Source organism: Triturus cristatus, chromosome 8, assembly GCF_964204655.1.
Source record: "Triturus cristatus chromosome 8, aTriCri1.1, whole genome shotgun sequence".
Lineage (NCBI taxonomy): Eukaryota > Metazoa > Chordata > Amphibia > Caudata > Salamandridae > Triturus > Triturus cristatus.
Window position 1 is genome coordinate 191,807,661 of NC_140591.1, and position 22,805 is coordinate 191,830,465.

The following is a 22,805-nucleotide window of genomic DNA, read 5'->3' on the forward strand; positions in this document are numbered from 1 at the left end:
AATAGGCAGGATTTTGCACCACTATTACAAACATGTTAACACTACTCCTTTCAGATCAGAAACCACTGCAATCATATCAGGGAATTCCCAATGCGAACAAGAGGAGCAGCACTCCCTGTAGTGGAAAATGAAATAGGGTGCTCGTCACTAACATGACATGCCACATGTCCTACCTTTCACCTACACTGCACCCTGCCCATAGGGCTACCCAAGGGTGACCTCAAAGTAAAAGGAGAATTTCAGGCTTGGAAAGTAACTTTCAATGTCAAGTCAATATCAGTAAACTGCAAGCAGGTCCTGCAGTTGGAGGCCAGAGGCAGGTTTGAAAGGCTACTTCTGTGGGTGGTGCAAGCAGCGCTGCAGGCCCACTAGTAGCATTTAACTTACAGGCCTTGGGTATGTGGAGAGAACACTGTACAAGAGAATTACAGGTAAATTAAATATGCCAAACAGCTGTAGACCAATCACAACTTGCTTAAGGGAGAGAGCACATGCAGTTGAGGCACTTACTGCCATTTGGTGCTAGAGTCCTAAAGCCAACAAATAAAGGTCAGAATTTTTTTTTCCTTCAAATAAAATACAGAAGGAAGGCAAAATGTTTGGGGGAATAAACCTGCAAAGAGGACCAGGTACAACAATCAACAATTATCAAGCAGCCTAGAACTAGCCCTTAGAACACAAACACATGACACTGCATTGGGACTGGTAGTAAATATTTTTATTCTAGGTCTTCAACACTGCTGTTCCGCGTGTATGATTTACTGCGTTGCTTCCAGAGCCTGACAAACTGAACCAAAGCAAGACAAGCCACAGCAAGAAACACCAGGAACCCAACTGCAAATACAGCTGCTCTGGCCCATCCTGGTATCAAGGGTTCTTCGAGAGCCTAAGGAGGAAGAATGCAAAATTTATGTAACATTAGGTAAACTAGATCATGGCTACTTCACTCACTCCATGCACATTGTAATTGAGGAGTACAGATGGTAACTGGTGCAGTAGACCCATTCTTTGCTTCACTATAATTCTTGGAGTTGGCTCCATTTACCCAATGCCCACCCCCGCAAGGTTTAATGGATGGGGCAGAACAGCAAGTTCAGACATTCACATTATTGGTGATTAATGTTGGACCATGCACGGCAGTATTTACATCTTGTTCTTCGTGACTTAAAGCATATTTGCAGCACTGCTCAACATGGACACAGAAGGCATCCTTCGAACACAAGTCCTTAATCTGAAGCCATTATACAGTGGAAAGCACTATTAAATGCAGCCCCCCCCCCCCTCCATGCCTGGTGCCACTTAGTAATTGGGGAGGAGAAACTCTTTTCACATACCTGCCATCTCTCCTCCTTTGACAAAGAAAACGGGGCCCTCGGTCACAATATTCACATCCTTGGTCAACAAATCCTCCACCATTCGCTCTACATAGAAAGAGAAACAAGCAAAGGTTGCTCATAATTCAAAATTGGGGTCCCCAACGTAGATAGTACAAGCTAGAGGCAAGGGGACCAACAGTGTGAATCCAGGGGGAAGCAGTGGGGAAGCAGTGGGCCAATTAGCCCAACATCAACCACCAGCTCCCACCCTGGACACTGCTTAATACAAAACATGCAAGGACCAAGTCTTACTCTTCCTTGATGGGCAGGAAGGAGAGCAGGATCTCTGTGCGGAAGGGACACACACCGAGGCACTGCAGTGGAAGAAGACCTGCAAGAGAAGGTGGGATAAGGGCCTGAATACTCCACCAGCATCTATACCAGAAGACAAGTCCTTCTGCTGTGGCAAAAGGAAAGTTATGCAGAAAACAAAGTGTAGCCACAAGTCTGCCAAAGGAGTTAAAAAAGTGACATGTAAAAGCCTGAGAACTCACCTGGCCCCTCAAATTCTGCTGAGCATCACCAACAAAGGTGAAGGTGCTGACGGCAAAGCGCTGGTAGTGCGATGGAAATTGTAGCTTAGAAAAAGCAGCACTGTTGAAGACCTGCGTCCTGTAATTATCTCCAGCATAGGGACATCTGGATGAAAAATGGAACATGGAAGTCAAAAAACATGACAAATCGACAGGCAAAATCCATTCCAAACCTAATCCCACACTCACCCTGCCACCAAGATAGGCCACTGTTGACGCTGCATGCGATTACGGGAAGGGGTGGCCCAGCACTCGTTCAGAACCAGCACCAAGTTGGGGTCTGTTCGCTGCAGAAGCCGAACCTCCACAAATACAGGCTCCCGAAGGACCTTCAGCACCGGATACTCGCTGGTTGTGTAGTAAGAACTGTACATTTGATCTGTGTAGAAATAACTAGAGGTTAGCACCAATCGCCAGGCTAGCGGGGCCAGTTATACGTTCTATTCAGTGATACGCAAGACAATTGGGTCCTCCATGTAGTAGCAGCTCAAACCTGAAGAGCTTCTCTGGCGATCTTCAATCTGCTGCAGCCAGGCTGGAAGTAGATGAGCTCTGATCTCATGACCAACTCAATAATACATCAAAGACATCCAACACACAAATGCACTGGCAAATGATACAACTTTGACTGGGTATTAAAGCATTGGTAAAGACATCCCAGTTGTTGGGAAAACCTCACGCCAGGTCATTAGACAATTCAAAGGTGAAAATATTAGGACTAGAGACAGATTAATTTCGGGTGGAAAATTTAATTCTTCCTATGTAGAAAAAAAACTACAGACACCGATAATACATTGGGGAGGGGGGGAGGATCGTGAATATCGCTGTTGGTAAATGACTATGGGAGATCCTTTGAGGGAAGACAAAATAATTGGTGCTTAGTTTTATTTTTGTAAATACGCCTTTCAAGTGTCTACACCAAGGGCAAGTATTGCCACACATCTCTCCCTACAATATAGTGACTACGAGGAAGTATAAATGTTAGAACCGGCGGTCTCTAGTTGGCAGAGGTATACACTTCTGACAAATAGGGACCTACCAACTCTAGTCAGGGCAAGGGGATTACACACTCAGATAACCCCTGCTACCCCCTTGGTAGCTTGGCAGAGCAGACAGGCTTATCTCAGAGGCAGTGTGTTAAGCATATATGACCACATACAGTAATAAAGTGAATACACTACAGATGGACACGACACAGAAGTTATTATAAAAATAGGATTTTTATATAAGGCTTAGCACAAGTCCAAATATCAACAAAAATATACCACAGTCAATAAATACTCTTTGGAAGGAAAAATAGTTCAAGTAAGGTTTCTTCTTGGTAAATAGTTCTTTAGCAAAGTATTCTTCTGAGCACAGTGTGGCAACAATGTAATCCCCACAGGAGTCACACGACGTCGAGTCCACAAGATTCCCAAGGTTCAGCGTCGACCGCGAGGAGCGCTACGTCGAGCCTGGAGTTGCAGACCCCACAAGTACAGTACCTTGAGAAACGAAGAAAACGATGATCCACGGCGTCGATCGTGCCTCGGAGTCGGGTCAAGCCGCAGCGGCGGCGAGGGATGTCGGGCCGGAGCAGCGCTCACGGCGTCGAGAAGGGAGTCGATGCGATCAGCAGCGGCGTCGGGACGGGGGTCGCTTGGAGGTGGAGCCGATACTCACTCCTCACTGGCGTCGATACCGGCGTCGAGACGGGGTCACTTGGAGCCGGGGCCGATACCCACTGCTCACTGGCATTGCTGCTGGCGTCGATCGGGCCCGGCGTCGAAGGCTCAGGTCACGGGAGCCGTTACTCACGATGTCGAGCTGGATTCCGCGGCGTCGAGACAGCAGATTTTCCCTTGTGTACTGGAAACACTTTCCAGCAATTCAGCAAATGGTGAAGTCCTTTGGCCCTGTGACTTCAGCAGGAGACTGGCACTCTTCCAGCCCTTGGAGATTTCCTAGCAAGTGTTCAGAGAGTACACACCAAGTTCCTCGCTCCTTGTTCCTTGGCAAAAATAAAGAAGCAGCTTTCAGGTTCCTCCACAGCAAAACAGCACTCTGGCAGAAAGGGGAGGCAAGTCCTTAGATCAGCAGGCTTCTTGTCCTTGGTACAGGTTTCCTTGTCAGAAGTGATCTGAGTCTTTGGTTCAGGGGTCCTTCTCTTATACCCCTTTTCTCCTTTGTTCCCTTTGTCCAAGCAGGGAAATTCCCCCCATCTCAGGTTCGTTGTGGGTGTTGCCAGGCAGAGGCACCTGGCCTATTCACTGAGCAGGGCAGAGTCCTCTGCCGCCCAGCAGGAGGCGGAGCCAGTATTGTGTCAGGCAGGGCAGGCTACTCTTCCCTCACTCTATGTGTAAATGCCTCATTCACCCCACACTGACTCATTCAGACCTCGGGAGCCACCCAGCCCCTGACACACACCAAACCAGCAGAGACCGGTGGATAGTTGGACAAGAAAATAGCCACTTTCTAAAAGGGCTATTTTCAAACATAGAATTTAAAAACCATCCATCCTAAAGGGTGTGTTATTAAATTCCGAGTTCAGGGATACTAAACTCGACCTGCTACCATGCTCCCTGAGTCAGATAGATTATAATGGAGTGAATAATCAGTCTGCCCAGTCTGGCCTATTGGAGGCAGGTAGCCCTTCAATAGTGAAAAACGAAAATGGCTGTAATTCACTATTAGTTCATGCCACACACATCAGGGCATGACCTACCTTTTACCAACAATGCACCCGGCCCTAGGGCCTACCATAGAGGTGTCTGAAATGTGGCAAAGTGAAGGTTTAGAGACTGGCAAGTAGGTTTCCTTGCCAAGTCGACATGGCAGTCCGGTCAGGCATGCAGGCGCTGCAGTGGCAGGCCTGAGACACATTTTACAAGCTGCTTCTGTGGGTGGCACAACCCCGTGCTGCAGGCCCACCAGCAGCAGTTAACTTACATGCCCTTGGCACACGCAGTGCACTAGACTAGGGTCTGAACAGTAAGTCAACCAAGCCAATCATGGTAACACCAATCAATGTAACAATTTAACATAGGGAGCACTTGCACTGTGGCACTGATCAGCAGTGGCACAGTGCCCAAAGCACTAATCCAGCAAAAACATCGTAAACAGAGGAAGCACACAGAAAAAAAATGGAGGAGAGACTCATGCAAATGATGCCAGGTCTAACACGTGTCCCCTCCAGCTGAAATGTGGGGAGAACTACCCTTCACCCAGGGAGTCCTCATCACTAAGGCGGAAAAATCTAGACAGACCATCAGCGTGATCTGTACCAGGGCGGTGTTCCACCGTAAAGTCCATCCCCTGTAGGGAAATGGACCACCTCAACAACTTTGGGTTCTCACCCCTCTCTGCATTAACCATCTGAGGGGCCTGTGGTCTGTCTGAACCCGGAAGTGAGTCCCAAACATGTAGGGTCTTAGCTTCTTCAGCGCCCAGACCACAGCAAATGCCTCACGCTCTATCGCACTCCACCTTTGTTCCCTGGGAAGTAACCTCCGGCTGATGAAGGCTACAGGTAAGTCTCGGCCCTCCTCATTCATCTGTGCTAGAACAGCCCCCACACCATGCTCTGAAGCGTCTGTCTGGACAATTAATTCTTTTGAAAAGTCGGGTGCCTGGAGGACCGGTGCTGTACACATTGCAGTTTTCAGGGTGTCAAAGGCTTTCTGACAGGCGTCAGTCCAGATCACAAGTCTCGGCTGCTTCCGGGAAGTCAGCGAGGTCAAGGGGTGCACAATGTTGCCATACCCCTTGACAAACCTCCTGTAGTAACCTGTGAGACCCAAGAAGGCTCTCACCTGAGTCTGGGTTTTGGGTAGTTCCCAAGCCAGGATGGTATCTATCTTGGGTTGCAGGGGGGCCACCTTGCCGCTCCCTACTTGGTGCCCCAAGTACACCTCTGAACCCTGCCCAATCTGGCACTTACTGGCCTTGATTGGGAGGCCTGCTCTGCGCAGGGCCAACAACACTTCCTGGAGGTGGCGCAAGTGTTCCTCCCAGCTGGCGCTGAACACTGCTATATCGTCCAGGTAGGCGGCGCTGAAATCTTCAAGCCCGGCCAATACCTGGTTAACCAACCTCTGGAATGTGGCAGGGGCATTCTTCATCCCAAAGGGCATCACCCGGAACTGGTAGTGCCCATCTGGTGTGGAGAATGCAGACCTCTTTTGCCCCATCAGTCAAGGCGATCTGCCAGTACCCAGCCGTTAGATCAAACGTACTAAGGTACTGGGCAGCCCCCAACCGATCGATGAGCTCATCAGCTCTGGGGATGGGGTGCGCGTCAGTCTTGGTGACCGAATTGAGTCCTCGGTAATCCACACAGAACCGAAGTTCTGGTGAAGCACCAGGCGCTGCAGCCTTTGGGACCAAGACCACTGGGCTGGCCCAAGGACTGCTAGAGGACTCAACCACCCCTAAGGCAAACATCTTGGAGACCTCCTCCTTGATATATGCTCTGACCTTTTCAGTCACCCTGTAGGCCTTGTGCCTCACAGGAGTGCTGTCCCCAGTGTCCACATCATGGACACACCACTGAGTGACACCAGGGATTAAGGAAAACAGATCAGGGAATTGTACCAACAGATGGCGACAATCTTGCTGCTGCTCAGGGGTCAGTGTGTCAGAGAGGACAACACCATCCACTGACCCATCTTTCTCTTTTGCACACAGGAGGTCAGGAAGAGGCTCACTCTCCTCCACCATCTGTGGCAAGAAGCATGCCCACTGCGGACCTTTCTAAGTGGGGCTTTAACCGGTTGACATGCAGGACCCTGAAGGGGTTCCTGGGAGACTTCAAGTCCACCAAGTAGGTGACATCGCTCTTTTTCTCCACAACCTCAAATGGTCCAGTCCACCTGTCCTTGAGCGCACAAGGTTCCACAGGGGCCATGACCCAAACTTTCTGACCAGCTTGAAGCTCAACCAGAGTGGCATTCTGATCGTACCACCGCTTCATCTCTTCCTGGCTGGCTTCCAGATTTGCCTGAGCAAGATCTCTGAAGCGCCGAGTCTGGTTCCTAAAGGCCAGCATGTAGCTATATACATCCTGGGGAGGTTTCCTGGGAGATTGCTCCCAGCCTTCTTTAACCAGACTCAAAGGTCCTCTTACCGGGTGACCATACAAAAGCTCAAATGGAGTGAACCCTAGAGACTTCTGTGGCACCTCACGGTAAGCAAACAGCAGGCATGGCAAGAGGACGTCCCATTTACGCCTCATCGGTTCTTCAAGACCCATGATCATGCCTTTGAGGGTCCGGTTGAATCTCTCCACCAGCCCATTACCTGGAGGGTGGTAAGGAGTGGTAAACTTGTAGGTTACCCCACACTCCTTCCACAGAGACTTCATATAATAAGAAATGAAGTTGGTGCCCCGGTCTGACACCACCTCTCTGGGGAACCCCATGCGGGAGAAAACACCCATCAGTGCCCGTCCCACCACAGGGGCCGTCACTGTTCGGAGAGGGATGGCTTCCGGGTGGCATGGTCCACCAAGACCAGGATAAACCTGTTGCCCATGGCTGTCTTGGGGTCCAGTGGCCCCACAATGTCAATTCCCACTCGCTCAAAGGGGGTACTGACGACGGGAAAAGGTTGGAGGGGAGCCTTCTGCTTCCGCCCACTTTCCTGGCAAGTTTAACAGGTCCTACAATGGATATCAGAATCCCTTCTCATCTGGGTCCAATAAAAATGGGTGACAAGCCTGTCATAGGTCTTGTCCTGCCCCAGATGTCCAGCTAACGGAACGTCATGAGCCAACCCCAGTAGGAAGGCTCTGAAGCGCTGGGGTACCACCAGCACACGGGCTGACCCAGGCTCAGGAGCCTTAGGCTCGCTATACAGGAGGTCGTTCTCCCAGTAAATCCAATGTGATCCTGACTGATCACCTGTCGTTTGGGCTGAGGCCTGCTGCCTCATACCCACAAGAGAAGGGCACACTTTCTGTTCAGCACAAAATTCCTCCCTGGAGGGACCACCATCCTGCTGCCAATGGGTCAGCTCGGGCAGGTCACCCAGTTCGGCCACTTGTTCTCCTGTCGGTTCCAGGGCATCCCCCTCAGGGTCTGCTCCCTCCTGGACCGCGGGAACGATGGGGGACGGTTTCCCGCGCCCCCTGCCTCTTCTCTTCACGGTTGGGACCTGGGCCATACTTTCAGGCTCCAGGGCCCCATCAACACCCTTACTAACTGACATGGACCGGGTGGTCGCACACACCCACTCAGGCAGACCCAACATTTCCAGATGCGATTCTCTCCACCTTAGCCCAAGGGGAGTCCTCCAAATCATTGCCCAGGAGACAATCAACAGGCATGGCGGGCCTCACAGCAACCTGAAGAGTACCTGAGACCCCCCCCCCCCACTCAAAAGGAACTTGAGCTACCTCACACTGACTGAGTGGTCAGCAGCTACAATGGGGTAGAATGCATGAGGGACCACCTGCTCTCTGGACACCAAGTGACACTTGACAGCTGTCACACTCGCTCCGTTGTCTGAGAGCTTCCACCCTATGGCCATTAATGGTCACCCACTGCCTATATTTTAGTGTTATTAGGCAGAGGGGTTGGAGGGAACATTTCCACGTCTCCTAAAGAGACCAGGGACATTTCTGCGGGACCCCACCCACCGGGGCACCCATCTCATTCCCTCCCAGGGCTACATTCATCACCTGACGAGGGGGTGCACGTGGAGGTGCATTGGAATCCTTCATGGGACACCGGGGATCATAATAACAGTGTCCCACCTGCTTACAAACATAGCAGGTCATGGGGCCCCTGTGAACAGGTTTACCTGTCGGGGCCTCTGGCTTCTTTACCGGGGGAGGCTGGGAACCCTTCCCTTGGGGATTACTTTGGAGCCCTTTCAGGAACTCCCTCTGGTTACCCCTGTCCCCCCCACTCTTCTGCTGGGGACCCTGCCCACCTTTGGCTGAGTCTCCCACTGGACCCTTGTGGACCCTGGTACTGACCCAGCGGTCTGCCTCCTCAGCAAGTTTTCTAGGGTTAGATATCTTGCTATCAACAAGGTGCTGGCGTAGCTCTGGAAAACAGTTATTAGACAAGTGCTCCCAAGCAAACAAATCATAAAGAGCATCATAACTATCAACCTTGCTACCCTTTATCCAACCATCCATGGCTCTTCAAAAAAAAAAAAAAAGACACATATTCAACCCACGTAGTACCAGGCAACTTCTTACATTCTCTAAAGGTTTGTCTGTACTTTTCTGGAGTTAAGCCATATCTCAGCATTAAAGCATTTTTCATATGAGTATAAGATGCCCTTTCCTCTTCAGGCATGCTCAACAAGGTATCTCTCCCTTCATTTGAAAAGCGGCTCCACAACCCCGTTCCCCAATCTTTCTCAGGCACCCTGTGGGCCAACAATGCTAACTCATACACTTAAACCATTGGCTAATATCTTCATTCTTACTGTAATCTTTGATCACATCTTTAGGAAAATAAAACCTACTTTCTGCAGGCACAGATGGAGCGCTGCCACCAGAGGGATTCAACTCTAAAAACTCTTTTCTTTAAGTTCCATCTCCCTCAACATCTTCTCACGTTCAAATGCTAACTTCTCTCTCTCAAAATCTAATCTTTTGCTCTCCATTTCAGCTTCTCTCTTGCTTCTTGCATTCTCCAATTCCAACTGCCCTCCTAATTTAAGTTTTGCCATCTCTAACTTGTATTCCCTCCCCTTCTCCCTGTCTTCCAACTCCTCAGGAGAAAGGCTCTTAGAGGAAACACTGCTGCCGGGAGATGACACGTGCCCATTCAGGTTCTCTTCCGGTACCACCCCTGGATCAGAGGGATCTCTGGCCTCTAACCAGGCCTTCAGCACTTTAAGGAAGTCGTCTTTGTGACACCTGTGGTAGGAACTTTAAACTGCTTGCAAAATCCTTTTAGATCTTTTAGCGTGTAGGAATCTTTCTCCTTATCAAATTCCCCCACAACAATCTCCACAGGTGTAGCAGCTCCGGCATTCTCCATGGTCAAAACTGGCAGGGTTTAAAAAATAAGCTCCAGGAAAGCGGAGAACAAAAATAGAATATCCTACCAAAAACAGATTGTGGCTGCGTTATGGTCTGCTTTCACTATGTAGCGTACACTAATCACTGCACATGAGTCATAAATGCAAAGTTCAATCCTCACCGCTGACCACCAATGTTAGAACCGGCGGTCTCTAGTTGGCAGAGGTATACACTTCTGACAAATAGGGACCTACCAACTCTAGTCAGGGAAAGGGGATTACACACTCAGATAACCCCTGCTACCCCCTTGGTAGCTTGGCAGAGCAGACAGGCTTATCTCAGAGGCAGTGTGTTAAGCATTTATGACCACATACAGTAATAAAGTGAATACACTACAGATGGACACGACACAGAAGTTATTATAAAAATAGGATTTTTATATAAGGCTTAGCACAAGACCAAATAACAAAAATATACCACAGTCTTAATAAATACTCTTTGGAAGGAAAAAAAATAGTTCAAGTAAGGTTTCTTGGTAAACAGTTCTTTAGCAAAGTATTCTTCTGAGCACAGTTCTTTGGCAACAATGCAACCCCCACAGGAGTCACACGACGGCGAGTCTACAAGATTCCCAAGGTTCGGCGTCGACCGCGAGGAGCGCTACGTCGAGCCTGGAGTTGCAACAGACCCCACAAGTACAGTACCTTGAGAAACGTAGAAAACGATGATCCACGGCGTCGAGATGTCGATCGTGCCTCGGAGTCGGGTCAATCCGCAGCGGCATCGAGGGATGTCGGGCCGGAGCAGCGCTCACGGTGTCGAGAAGGGCGTCGAGTCGATGCGATCAGCAGTGGCGTCGGGACGGGGGTCGCTTGGAGGTGGAGCCGATACCCACTGCTCACTGGCATTGCTGCTGGCGTCGATCGGGCCCGGCATCAAAGGCTCGGGAGCCGTTACTCACGATGTCGAGCTGGATTCGGCGGCGTCGAGACTGCAGATTTTCCCTTGTGTACTGGAAACAACACTTTCCAGCAATTCAGCAAATGGTGAAGTCCTTTGGCCCTGTGACTTCAGCAGGAGACTGGCACTCTTCCAGCCCTTGGAGATTTCCTAGCAAGTGTTCAGAGAGTACACACCAAGTTCCTCTCTCCTTGTTCCTTGGCAAAAATAAAGAAGCAGCTTTCAGGTTCCTCCACAGCAAAACAGCACTCTGGCAGAAAGGGGAGGCAAGTCCTTAGATCAGCAGGCTTCTTGTCCTTGGTACAGGTTTCCTTGTCAGAAGTGATCCGAGTCTTTGGTTCAGGGGTCCTTCTCTTATACCCCTTTTCTCCTTTGTTCCCTTTGTCCAAGCAGGGAAATTCCCCCCCCCCCATCTCAGGTTCGTTGTGGGTGTTGCCAGGCAGAGGCACCTGGCCTATTCACTGAGCAGGGCAGAGTCCTCAGCCGCCCAGCAGGAGGCGGAGCCAGTATTGTGTCAGGCAGGGCAGGCTACTCTTCCCTCACTCTATGTGTAAATGCCTCATTCACCCCACACTGACTCATTCAGACCTCGGGAGCCACCCAGCCCCTGACACACACACCAAACCAGCAGAGACCGGTGGATAGTTGGACAAGAAAATAGCCACTTTCTAAAAGGGCTATTTTCAAACATAGAATTTAAAAACCATCCATCCTAAAGGGTGTGTTATTAAATTCCGAGTTCAGGGATACTAAACTCGACCTGCTACCATGCTCCCTGAGTCAGATAGATTATAATGGAGTGAATAATCAGTCTGGCCTATTGGAGGCAGGTAGCCCTTCAATAGTGAAAAACGAAAATGGCTGTAATTCACTATTAGGTCATGCCACACACATCAGGGCATGACCTACATTTTACCAACAATGCACCCGGCCCTAGGGCCTACCATAGAGGTGTCTGAAATGTGGCAAAGTGAAGGTTTAGAGACTGGCAAGTAGGTTTCCTTGCCAAGTCGACATGGCAGTCAGGGACAGCATGCAGGCACTGCAGTGGCAGGCCTGAGACACATTTTACAAGCTGCTTCTGTGGGTGGCACAACCCGTGCTGCAAGCCCACCAGCAGCAGTTAACTTACATGCCCTTGGCACACGCAGTGCACTAGACTAGGGTCTGAACAGTAAGTCAACCAAGCCAATCATGGTAACACCAATCAATGTAACAATTTAACATAGGGAGCACTTGCACTGTGGCACTGATCAGCAGTGGCACAGTGCCCAAAGCACTAATCCAGCAAAAACATCGTAAACAGAGGAGGCAAACAGAAAAAAAATGGACTCATGCCAGGTCTAACAATAAACTAGAAGGGATCTGTATCCCGAGGAAGGCCATAGACCCTGTTGGGAGGTTGAAAGGATAACGGAGAGGTTTCTCCTACACACGATAGGTTTTGAATCGTGCCAAGAGGACCCATAATAAAATTTAGGCGGGCACCCACTTCAAAATCATTCTGCACTAGGGATCCCTCTTGAAATAACTTGGGATTCCCACATGCAGCATTTGATCACAAAGATTTTGTATTTAGCAAAACTTTGAAAAGCTCTAACCTTCTACTCAGTTTTTCTAACAAGTCTACGAAAATGCAAACCTAGTCTTTGACATAACTTGGTTAAAGTGTCAAAGCTTTTCAGGAAAGGCCTCAAGCCCATTAAGAATTCAAATACAACCCACTATAGGACCACGATACCCCAGCCACCTTCACCTGCTAGGGTCCTAGCATCTGGCTGTGAGAATTTGAGGTAGTGACAACCAGTCAGTGCAAACTCCATGTTTAAGCCCGGAGAGAATTTTGCATAGCAAGGAATCCAACTGAAGAGGTTGAGCTCAGCCAGGTATGATTTTAACCTAGGATGGTCAGGAAGGAGAGAGTAAAACATGCATTAACCATCTTGTCGGCTATTCAAGAACACGCTTGAGGCCCTGTACCTTTCGCGAGCCTCATCTCCAGGAAAAGGGGTCCAGGGCTGCTCACTGGCAGAGGTGGTGGTAGCGTGAAGACTTCCACTTGCAGTGGGACAAAAGCACCGCTGGTCCTGCTGCTGAAGATGCAACGCACGGTCAACCTGAGGAGTAAGAGCAGAAGCATCAACGACTCAATGCAGCGGGGCAAGAATCAGTACAGAGGGGCACTACTTAATTTGAGCAGGCGGGAGGGGGGTCCACCAGCACATTTTTGGGGAACATCACGCAGATGCAAGCAAAAGGCAAAACAGAAAGGGGAAGAGTGAAAAGATGGTCAGCGAGAAAGCAGGGATCGGCAAGAGGGAAATAAAGGGGCAGAAGTGTCTGGTAGTGGGTTAAAGAGCCATGAGGTGGATTCGGCAGTGCACAGTCCTATTTGGTGAAACGTTTAAAAGCATAATCGGACCAGAGCTTGGGCTCTAGCTTTCATCCATAATAAGTTCCAAGAGGGCTGTTAAAGGATGATGAAAGCGCAGCCCTTGTGTCACCTCCCCAGATGCAGACTCCAAGCTGATCACCCATATGGGGGAGAGGGGGGGCAAAGTTAGTGGACAGAAACTGCTATAAGGTCCGACCCTGCACCCTCCATTCCAAGAGCTTGTGATCCACGGACACACAGATAAGTTAAGCAAGCGTGGAGAAAAAAAACCAAAACAAAAAAAAAAAACAGGACAAGTGTGCTTACCACAGAAGCTGGTGAAGGGAGGCTGTAAAGCCCTGTGCATGTATGATTTAGGGAGCATCCATTCAAAACCAGGTACTGGCTGGAGTACAGAACCCTACAGTCATGGGCAGGCACTCTTGCAAGGTCCTTACACTGTAGGACACGTGAATCTCAAGGACTCAAGTCACTATAGTTGGCCAGCAGTGCCTCAATTTATGTTATTAGTGCTCAGAGCCACGAGTTTGTAGGGGCGCCATGCACAAAACAGCACCAGTCCAAGGACCGGGGGGGGGGGGGGGGGGGGGGGGGGGGAACCCCGCACACCACACAAACAAAAAACCTGCTTAGCCAGTGCAAAGGCCTGTCAGATCTTGAGATGAGCCCAGAGCCCGCAGTGTCAAGAAAGGCAAAGAACAAGCTTGAGGTGAATTCAGACTAGAATAAAATTAAGTCAAAACGCTCATATGACCAGGACCAGTCAGACTGCCTCTAGAGGATGGGCAGGCCATGAGCCCCATTAAGGTCTTCCCTCAAAAGAGGTTTGTAAGAAACAGATGGCTCCATGTGCACTCAACCCCACGCAAGGATTAATCGACTACCAACGGTAGGAGATATTTAGGGGAGCATTGGTCAGTGACTAAGATGCAGATCCAAGTGGGGGATTGGGGGGCTGGGCTTTGTACAGAAAAATGGCCTCCTTCCTAAATGGAGGTGATGTGCCCAAGAAGTCAACCTTTATAGGTTCCTAAAATAAAAAATAAAAACCCACAGAGGGTGCGACTTTGAGGACTAGTAATGTCCGCACTAGGACTACTTTATAGTTAAACAGAATCAAGGGCAGTGGTTCCAAGAAAAGGGCTGGAGCCAGTTACTTATGTGCGGTGACCGTTCCACAAACTGGCACCAAGGAGTCCTCAAACACCTCTGGTTTGGTAGTGCACTACTAGGAAGACATGTCATCGCCCTGTACCAGGCTGTTCAGGAAGCCTGTTCAGATAAGCTCTTGTCCCACGTCCAGCAAGGAGTTCAGTACAGGCACAGATTAAGGAGTGAGGTTGTGGCAGAGTAAGGTGAAAACAAGTAAAGGACATGTACATAGAGGGCTAGGTGAGGCCGACCGCTCTGACACAAGGATTGGCATTAAACAATTCTTAACCAAGGGTGTCCTATAAGGTCTTGCAGGGAGGTTGTTCCATTGAAAAGGGAAATGGCATGGAAGCCCCCCCCCCCCCGGATCACTCACACAGACAAGCACCTCCTACTTAAATGTCCCATTTCCTACCCCAAGTACAGTCACCCATCAGGGGCACCTTACCTGAAGGTGCTGTCCCTGGTGATGGAGGCCCCCTTCCAGGTCACCACACTGTTGAGCGCGTCCAGTCTGTTCTCATAAAAAGTGGAGTCACCATCGACCTGTTGACGAGATGTACAGAGTGAGCAAAACAGTTTACTGAGACCTTGGAGAAGACAGAAGTAACTCAATCAGGAGCCTGGTGCTTCACGAACTAAAGGCAGGAGAAGTGAAGGGACTGGAAGACAGAACAGTATAAACTGTGCACGATATGCATCGATTAAAATATGTACAGCTTTACCTGTAGTGATTATAATGTGCTAGAGAAGTCCAGTAGACTTAGATGTAGAACAGTCAACACCCTAGAGTAAATAAGTGCTTACTGGGAAGTTCCAGGTGGCCATTCGCCTCCAATACAAGTAGCACCCCCACAATCTTCCACCAATCCCTATGTCAGAGGCTTCCACATCAACTCACCTGGGAAACACCACTGCAGGACAAGGGGAACTGGTACAAGAGAAAGGCCTCGTTTTGATGCGATTGAAGTCCTGGGCAGGCACTGTTCACAGTGAGGAGACGGACGGAGCTCAGGTTCAGAGGTGGCACCACAACGTCTGCAGAGATGGCGATGGTCGCTTGGCCTTCAGCAGTGCACTGGGCAGTCACTAGAGGGATCAAAACAAAAAAGTGGGCAAATTTGATCGTTCTCCATGGCTGATCAACCATTTTTTACCAGTCAGATTTCCTACGAATTTTTTCCCCAAAACGTAAACATTTCAGAACGATTAATAGGAGAGCCCAAGATGAAGCCATTAAGTAGACATAAGGAGCCACAAAAAGCAGAGCTTTCCTCAAAAACCTGACAGGACTACAGGACCTGGTCATGTTTTGCCTCGTACCAGACCAAAGACACCTTACCCTGCCTAGGTCTACACGATTCCTCCCAGACCAGCTCTGTAGCTGCCCAGAGTAACGTCTGGGCAGGGTTGGCCTGGCAAATCTATAGGAGGTAGTTCTTCAAAGATCAGACTAGTCCAAGATCTTTGGTTGAGTTTTCCTTCACACTCCACGCCATCCTTCATTCATGGGCCTTTCCTTTAAGTCCTCAATTATGGAAGTAAAGGCTTTTATTAGGTATCGCACATCCTAAAGTAAATGCTGCCAAGACATGCCTTGCAGATTGCATGGGAGACGGACTGTCTGCAAACGTTGGCAGCACCAGTGATTGAAGAAGGCACATTGGAAGATTTGACTGATACAAATATGCCCAATGGTCACCAGTTGAAAAGGTCTCCAGGAGGAGGGAAATTCTCAGACCGTGATAATATCTGCCCACCTCGGCAAAGGATACAAATCTTTCCAAGTCGCCATTGAACGATGCACCATTACTTACCCACTGCAAGTTTTTGGAGCAGGCATGCAACGACTGAATAGCCTCCCTGCGCCAGCAGCTAAAACTCATTCTAGTAGGAGGGCCTGTGGACTCCGGTCCAACCACTAACCAAACAATTCAACTCAAACCTGGCTTTCCGAAGTAGCACGGGGTGGAGGCATCGGTCGGGTCATAACAGCAGTCGAGCTCCTGGCAGGCAGTCCGGGTGATGGGCAGACGGCCACAGAGCAGCCGGTCTACTCTGGCGACAGTAGAGCAGACATCAGGACTGGGAGCATCCATGGCTGCAAGGAGAGACGGTTCAAGTTACCACAGCGATGACCGTAGTCCCCTCTGAAGGCGGTTACTGCCAGAGACCACCTCATACTCACCAGGCAAGACTGGGCACTTCAGGCGCTGCTCCAGAGTGACATTCTGTGTCGCAAAGAACTCCGTGATCTCCAGGGTCATCACATACTCTTCATCCTATAGGAGACAGAGTACAGCTCGCATCCTCCCAGGACCAGGTTATGTCCCTGCGCTACTGGGAAGAAAATGCACCCAACTGACAAGCCCCAGTCAGGGAAAAACTGGTCTGTGTGCTGGTTTTCCAGTTCAGGCTGGACTGTTTGTGTGGCAGAGGCAAGATTGATTTGCCCATGGCTCGGTCCAAACCGAGGTGGAATGGTGTGCAATAACAGAATGCAATTACAAGCGGCTGGGGTAAACTCAAGCCATAATTTTTGTACACTTCTTTTAAAAGGCAATCCCTGCTGCCTCCCCCATCCCTGCTGCCTCCCCCATGATGGAAAGGTCAGTCTATGCCCCCAGTGAGTCAGACTCCCCCACCCAGGAAGATGAAAATAATGAATTGTGAGACCAAAGCCGATCACCCCCCCCCCCCCCCCCCCTCCTAGCATGCTGGTAGCAGTGGCGCACTCTTTAGTTTACAAAGCTCCTCACCTGCTCACTCACGTAGCACCCTGTGTAGTCCGCGCCAATGACTAGAGAGTCATCTGGTCTCCGACCAACCCAAGTCCCGCAGTCAGTGTCGTTCTGGAGAGCATGAGAGAGCCCGGCCGGATCTGGACATAAGGGAACAAACAGTGAGCAGGCACCGCCCTTCAAACCATCAGATGCCACCACAGCCTCTGTCCAATCACTATTACCAGCTTAAAAACAAAGCAGCTTCACCACGGGGCCCACAGAAGCAACTCCAATCAACATGAAGCCACAGAATCCCACGACAGACGATCTCAGCAAGAGCCACTGCCGTGGAAAAGCAGCAGCAGGACGCGTCCTAGAGGTGAGCTTTAGCCAGCCGGACTTCCCTGGGACAGCAACAGACGGGAGGACCCAGAGCTTCATCCCGCCTACCCCCACACACGACGAAAATTAATATACAGTCCGGCTGTGAGCACGAAGATAGCCTAGTGTGACATATTCCTCTGGATTAGGTCAATTTACAGTGAACACATCCATTGTGAACCCCCCCTCTCCCCAAAGTATTGAATGAGAACAGCCATAACGAGGTTGTAAGACATTTACTCAAATGCAACACCTTCGCAATACATCTGCCAAATGCTGCATTCTGGGACTTGTAGGCACAGTTATAAGGTGCAATGCAAAACCAGCATTTTCGACGTGTGATATAGGAGCAGCCAACAGATGGGGCACTGCATCTTTGTAGCCAACACACCAATTTCTCACAAAGCGATCACTTGATTACCAAGGAACCTAACGTGATCTATATATATATATATAAATAAACACACCCACCTAAGACTTCAAACTCAGAGGATGTCCAGTTCCACCTACCCTCCTAGTGCCTCACTACACTCAAACCCCTTCCCCCGCCAAACTCCAATTCTCCTCCTTACCTCTCACAGACACAGTGAAGGAGACGTTGATCGCAGGCGGCGGAAGCACAAACTGAAATCCGCGGGGGCCGCAGGTCAAAGAGGAAGACTTTTCATCGAGCGCTGCTTCCCGCGCTGCCACCTCAGCACCAAAAGCAAGTCTAAGACTGTATAAAACCAGTAGCAGCACCCCGCATGCACTCCCAGTCGCCATCTTTGCCTGAGAACCCTGACTCAAGTACCACAGGGTGTGACCTTATACCCTGAGACCTCAGGTCCACCAATCCCCGAGCACAGGAGGAGGGCTCATCGGAGCACCCTGTCAATCAAGTCGGCCACAATAATCACCTGATACCCATTGCTTGCCAATCCGACATGCTGCAATCTCAGGTAGAAGTCGGGCTTCTTATTCACACTATATTAGCACATGGCAATACATACTAAAGCATAACATTCATTTCCCGGTCCCTCCTCCCCCTAATTGTATCTTTAGACATCTCAGGCAAGGGCTTGAATAGCTCAGCCAGTCCAGATTTTTTGTTTGGCATTCCTCGTTTTATAATGGTATAAGGAGAACTGCAAGCCCCAGAATGCAGAGCAAGAATGTATGAACCAGGGGGACGTGAGAGACCTGCTTTCACTGGTTCTAACTACGCTGCAAATGCGATCCTGGTACCCTAAAGCTGAAAGTTATCCCATATCAAAGAGCCTGGCAGTGCAGATTATTACCTCTTATTGCGTTGTATTCTGACAGATTTTTTTAATGGATTTACGAGCAAAGTAAAAGTACAGGCAAAGGGCAGCGTGAACTCTCTGGTGTAGGTCCATGCGTGCACCTCTGTTGGTAAACATGTCTCGTGGCCGGCTGGCTGCTGCTTCAGGCGAGATTGTCAGGGGGTGTCCAGTGAATTCTGGGACTTATATTTTCAGGGTGTTTGTAACAATCTTGCTGTAAGGAGCACTGCGCACTATGAGAAACACGGAGACAACACAACTGAATATTAGATTTCAGTCAGAAAGGTTACCTGGATTATTTGCAAACAACTCCATGGCCCAGATGAACTACCATGTACTCTATTGATGTTTATGTTTCTGCATTTATTGGTAATTCGTAGGCATATGATGGCGGGGCTTAGAATATGTGCTGGTGCCGGGGCATTTTAAACTAAGTGTGGGGATTTGATAGCTGTGCCTGGGAATCTGAGGCACTATTTGGGCATTTAAAGATATGTCCGGACCTAGGATAATTGTGGATACTTGAAGAAGTGCCTAGTCCTCTGGGTGTTGCCAATGTGCCAATGTATTTGGGCATGTGATGTGCAGGGCTCTGTGTCCCTGGCCCACTCACCGTGAGTCATCCTGCTCTTAGTTTCATCCTTCTGGTCAACCTGGTAAGTTTCCTTCAGAAACTTGTTTCTTTAATTGCATGATGGAACCCGGCATGTTTTTATATATTCTTCCATAATAGAGCCCCACACCTGTTGACAGGTAAAAGCGTCCACCCAAAGCGAAACCCTTATCAGCATGAGCAAGGGTTGCTTTCATGACTAGCCCGTGGCACAAATAACAGCTGGTGGCTGCTGATGCCTTGTTGTGGGTCACAGACTTTCTTACCTCCAACTTACACATGGGTAGAAACTCACCAACCACCACCCACATCCAGGTACAACCTCTGTGAGCTGAACTCAGATGTTTGACCATCATACGGGTTGAGTGAAAGGCTTAGGATAAATACACAAAGGGGCTGATTCTGGGAAGGAACACAAACCGGTCCATCACCAGGTAATGCAGACCAAAACGATAAAAGTTAGTACATGAGTAAGTTTTGCGCTACGCGTTGTTGATAAGTTGCTTGCTTATCGAGAAGGAGCACTTGCCCCCAGACTGGACTCTGGGGGGCTTATTCTCTGGTGAACACAATCGCTCCATAGAGTTTCCCTTGCTCAAGCCTGTCTTCTCTTCTTTCAGGTCTTAGTTACTTTTGGACTTGGCTTGTGTGATCTAATGGTGGAGTCTTCACCTTTTAAGGAATCTTAGGTGTTCAGAATGGTAGCAATGCCAAGAGGGCCTTACCTTAGGCTCAAAGAATCCCACCTTTGAGATGTCAAATGCTATTTTGCAATGCCAATCAGGGAGAGAGGCTTACCTGTGGCCCTGAGAAGGAATGTGGTACAATGCCAAGGTCTGTCTCCACATCGCACGCCACCAGTATCCTCCTGCTGTCCATCTCCAGCTTTGGCTCCTCCAGATTTCTGGGTCAGCTGCACGTTGGCGTGCACTGCGAGCATAGTGAGCTTGGCCTGTGCAACTAGTGCGACCGTTCTGTTGTTTTTTACACCCAGCAGCATTGTTTTTATCTAGCACTATTGCAGTAGTTTTGCAGTTTTGGTATCTGCTGGTGCTACTTTTAGCCTGAGTCTTATGGCTGGCGTGCACAGGACTTGAACTTGCCTGGAATTGCCCGGTCTAGACAGGAGCGATTGCCGGTTGGCCATTTATTGGCAGCTGGTAGCTAGCACTTTCTTTCCCACTTTACCATGAATTAATGAATTAACTATGAGGTTTTCACACAAAAAACCCAGCAAAAAACAGACATAGGGAGTGTAATGGGTGAGGACATAGGTGGATTAGACAGAGGTGAGGTGGAACTTCTTTCTTTTTACTCTCCATTTTTTTCATAGCAGTGTTTAATCCCCATTCCTGCAGCCCTATCCCTTTGAATGATTGAGTGGTATTTTGGTGGCTGGAGATTGTCTAGAAGGTTGCTTGTTCGAATATGTGAAGTAAGTTGGGACTCTGCGCAACATTCAGAGACTTTGCCAAAAAATGGAAGTGTGGAGACTGAGCGATAGTTGTTCATGTTCTCTGGGTCGAGAGAATGTTTTTTCAAGAGCGGAGAGATTTGACCCACTCTTAGTAATTCTGGAAATAGGCCCTCTTAAAGAGAGCCGTTGACCATGTTAGTCCAAGGGGTAGAGGTGTGTGGCAAGAGATTTGATAATAGAGCCTGGCATGGCGTCCTGAGGGTAGTCTGAGGGTTTTACTTTGGAGATTGTCCGTTTTAGGCCGCGTTCAGAAATTGGGGAGAAAGATGACCATGAATGATGCAGCGCCTTGCATGGTAGAATCGCAATTTCTGGGGGTTCACTAGTGAGTATCTAGATATGGATGTCTCTAACTTTTTTATCAAAGAAATCCCCAAAGTTGTTGCAGCGGGCCACTGATGACTCAAGAGCTGAAGTGGTGGAGAGATCTATAGTTGGTGCGAGAACCTCGAACAGGCGTTTTGGTCTGTTCTTTGCAGAATTCACCAGTGCACTGATATGAGAGGATTGTCTCTGAGCATTCGTTCTGTATATTGTTTTCGCACTCTACGAAGCCCATCCATACACAGGCGAGAGGGTGCTAGTCTCAATTCTTGTTTTTTGTCAAACATTTTTTATTTTCCAAACAATCATACAGTGCAAGTTTCACATATAGCATAATCCCTTTTGCAGTCCAATATTGCCACTTGGATACACAGTTTCTACTTTGAATGGAATCAACCAATTTCCAATAATCAGCAAAGTATCCGCACTGTAAGTAAAACCAATAAAGTGAAATAAACCCCACCCCTCTACCCTCCCCCGACACCCAAATCATAAACCATTAACTAACTGACAAGTGGTACATGGGGAAATCTGTGAGGATGCAGTAGGACTTGGACACCTCTCCCGGAAGGAGCATCAAATGGGTACGAGGGAAGAGGGCCTGGATCACCCAGCGCTCTAGAGGTCACAAGTGGTGGGGACCCTTAAAATTGCAAGATATGCAGTGCCCTTGTTCGAGTGGGACAGAGAGGCTGTCACTATATGCTCCATCGTAATCGCATGCCGTAGACTTGCATGCCATTGACTCAGCGCCTGTGCCTCTTTACGTTTCCACATGGCAGCCACAGCCAATTTCCCTGCCCCTAGACAAAGCCACATTACCGTCCGGTCTCTAATTGCCTGAGGTTTAAGAGAACCTTCCCTCAGCCCCAGAAGGGCAAAACTGGGATTATCGGGCACTGGATACACCAAAATATCTTTTCATTTGGGCCAAAACTTTGGTCTAGAAAGGACAAATGGTCAGGCAATGCCACCAAATGTGCCTAAAATCACCCGTAATACCGCACTGTCTCCAGGATTGATCAGACGAGTTAGGAAAGATTATTTTAAGTTTGGTTGGGTATAGATACCAATCATATAATAGCTTATAATGAGCCTCCCTCATACCCGTCGAGTGACTGAACCGAGGGATATCTCTCCACAATTTGAACAAGTATGTCTCTGGGATGGGGCTCCCAGGATCCGCTCCCAGAACTCCTTATGTCGTGGTCTGAGGGTGTGTTAAGGGTCTAACAAGAGTGCATAGAGAAAGGAGATACATCCCTAAGTGATATTCCCCCTCCTAGGAAATTTCTAGATAGCAGTAAGCTCCCTGATTGCAGCCACCCATATCTCTTGTTAAAGCACCCAATATTTTAATTGATTATAGTGAGAGAATTTGCTGGGTGGTAGTCAGAAGTCCCTTTGACATTTCTCATAGGTTAAAATGTCCCAATTGTGGAATAGGTCGGCGATCATCAAACAGCCCCCAATCTCTCCAGGCATCATAGGGGCCACGTTGTAGTGCTGGGTTATAGTGAATCAGAGAAAATGGAGAGGGGGAGTTCGTCCATGAGGCCGCTCTATTCCCATTGTCCCAAACCCTGAGAGTGGTCCTTGTAGGGGTGCTGACATATGCATTAGAG

The 22,805-nt window shown here is 49.1% G+C and overlaps 1 protein-coding gene across 1 annotated transcript; it reads right to left on the reverse strand.

The window, feature by feature from the left end:
• Nucleotides 1-696: 696 nt before the first annotated feature.
• Nucleotides 697-18,272, reverse strand: LOC146801817 (zona pellucida sperm-binding protein 4-like). The gene is made up of 12 exons (XM_085621314.1): nt 18,053-18,272; nt 17,136-17,257; nt 16,565-16,658; nt 16,322-16,477; nt 15,278-15,465; nt 14,825-14,922; nt 12,810-12,946; nt 2,099-2,288; nt 1,871-2,015; nt 1,629-1,707; nt 1,335-1,421; nt 697-886 (listed from the first exon to the last, which is right to left on the reverse strand). Exons 1-12 carry the CDS (start codon nt 18,243-18,245, stop codon nt 759-761), a joined length of 1,617 nt encoding a protein of 538 aa, XP_085477440.1. The 5' UTR covers nt 18,246-18,272; the 3' UTR covers nt 697-758.
• Between the last annotated feature and the right edge of the window lie 4,533 nt (nt 18,273-22,805).

Bases quoted from the DNA above. Each gene is read 5' to 3' on its own strand.
- LOC146801817 (XM_085621314.1), bottom strand. From the start codon at position 18,245: ATGGCGACTGGGAGTGCATGCGGGGTGCTGCTACTGGTTTTATACAGT. The intron at 12,947-14,824 runs GTAAGGTGCCCC...CTTACTCCTCAG, and splicing joins ACCAGGGACAGCACCTTCAG to GTTGACCGTGCGTTGCATCT. The intron at 1,708-1,870 runs GTGAGTTCTCAG...CTTCTCTTGCAG, and splicing joins AGCAGAATTTGAGGGGCCAG to GTCTTCTTCCACTGCAGTGC.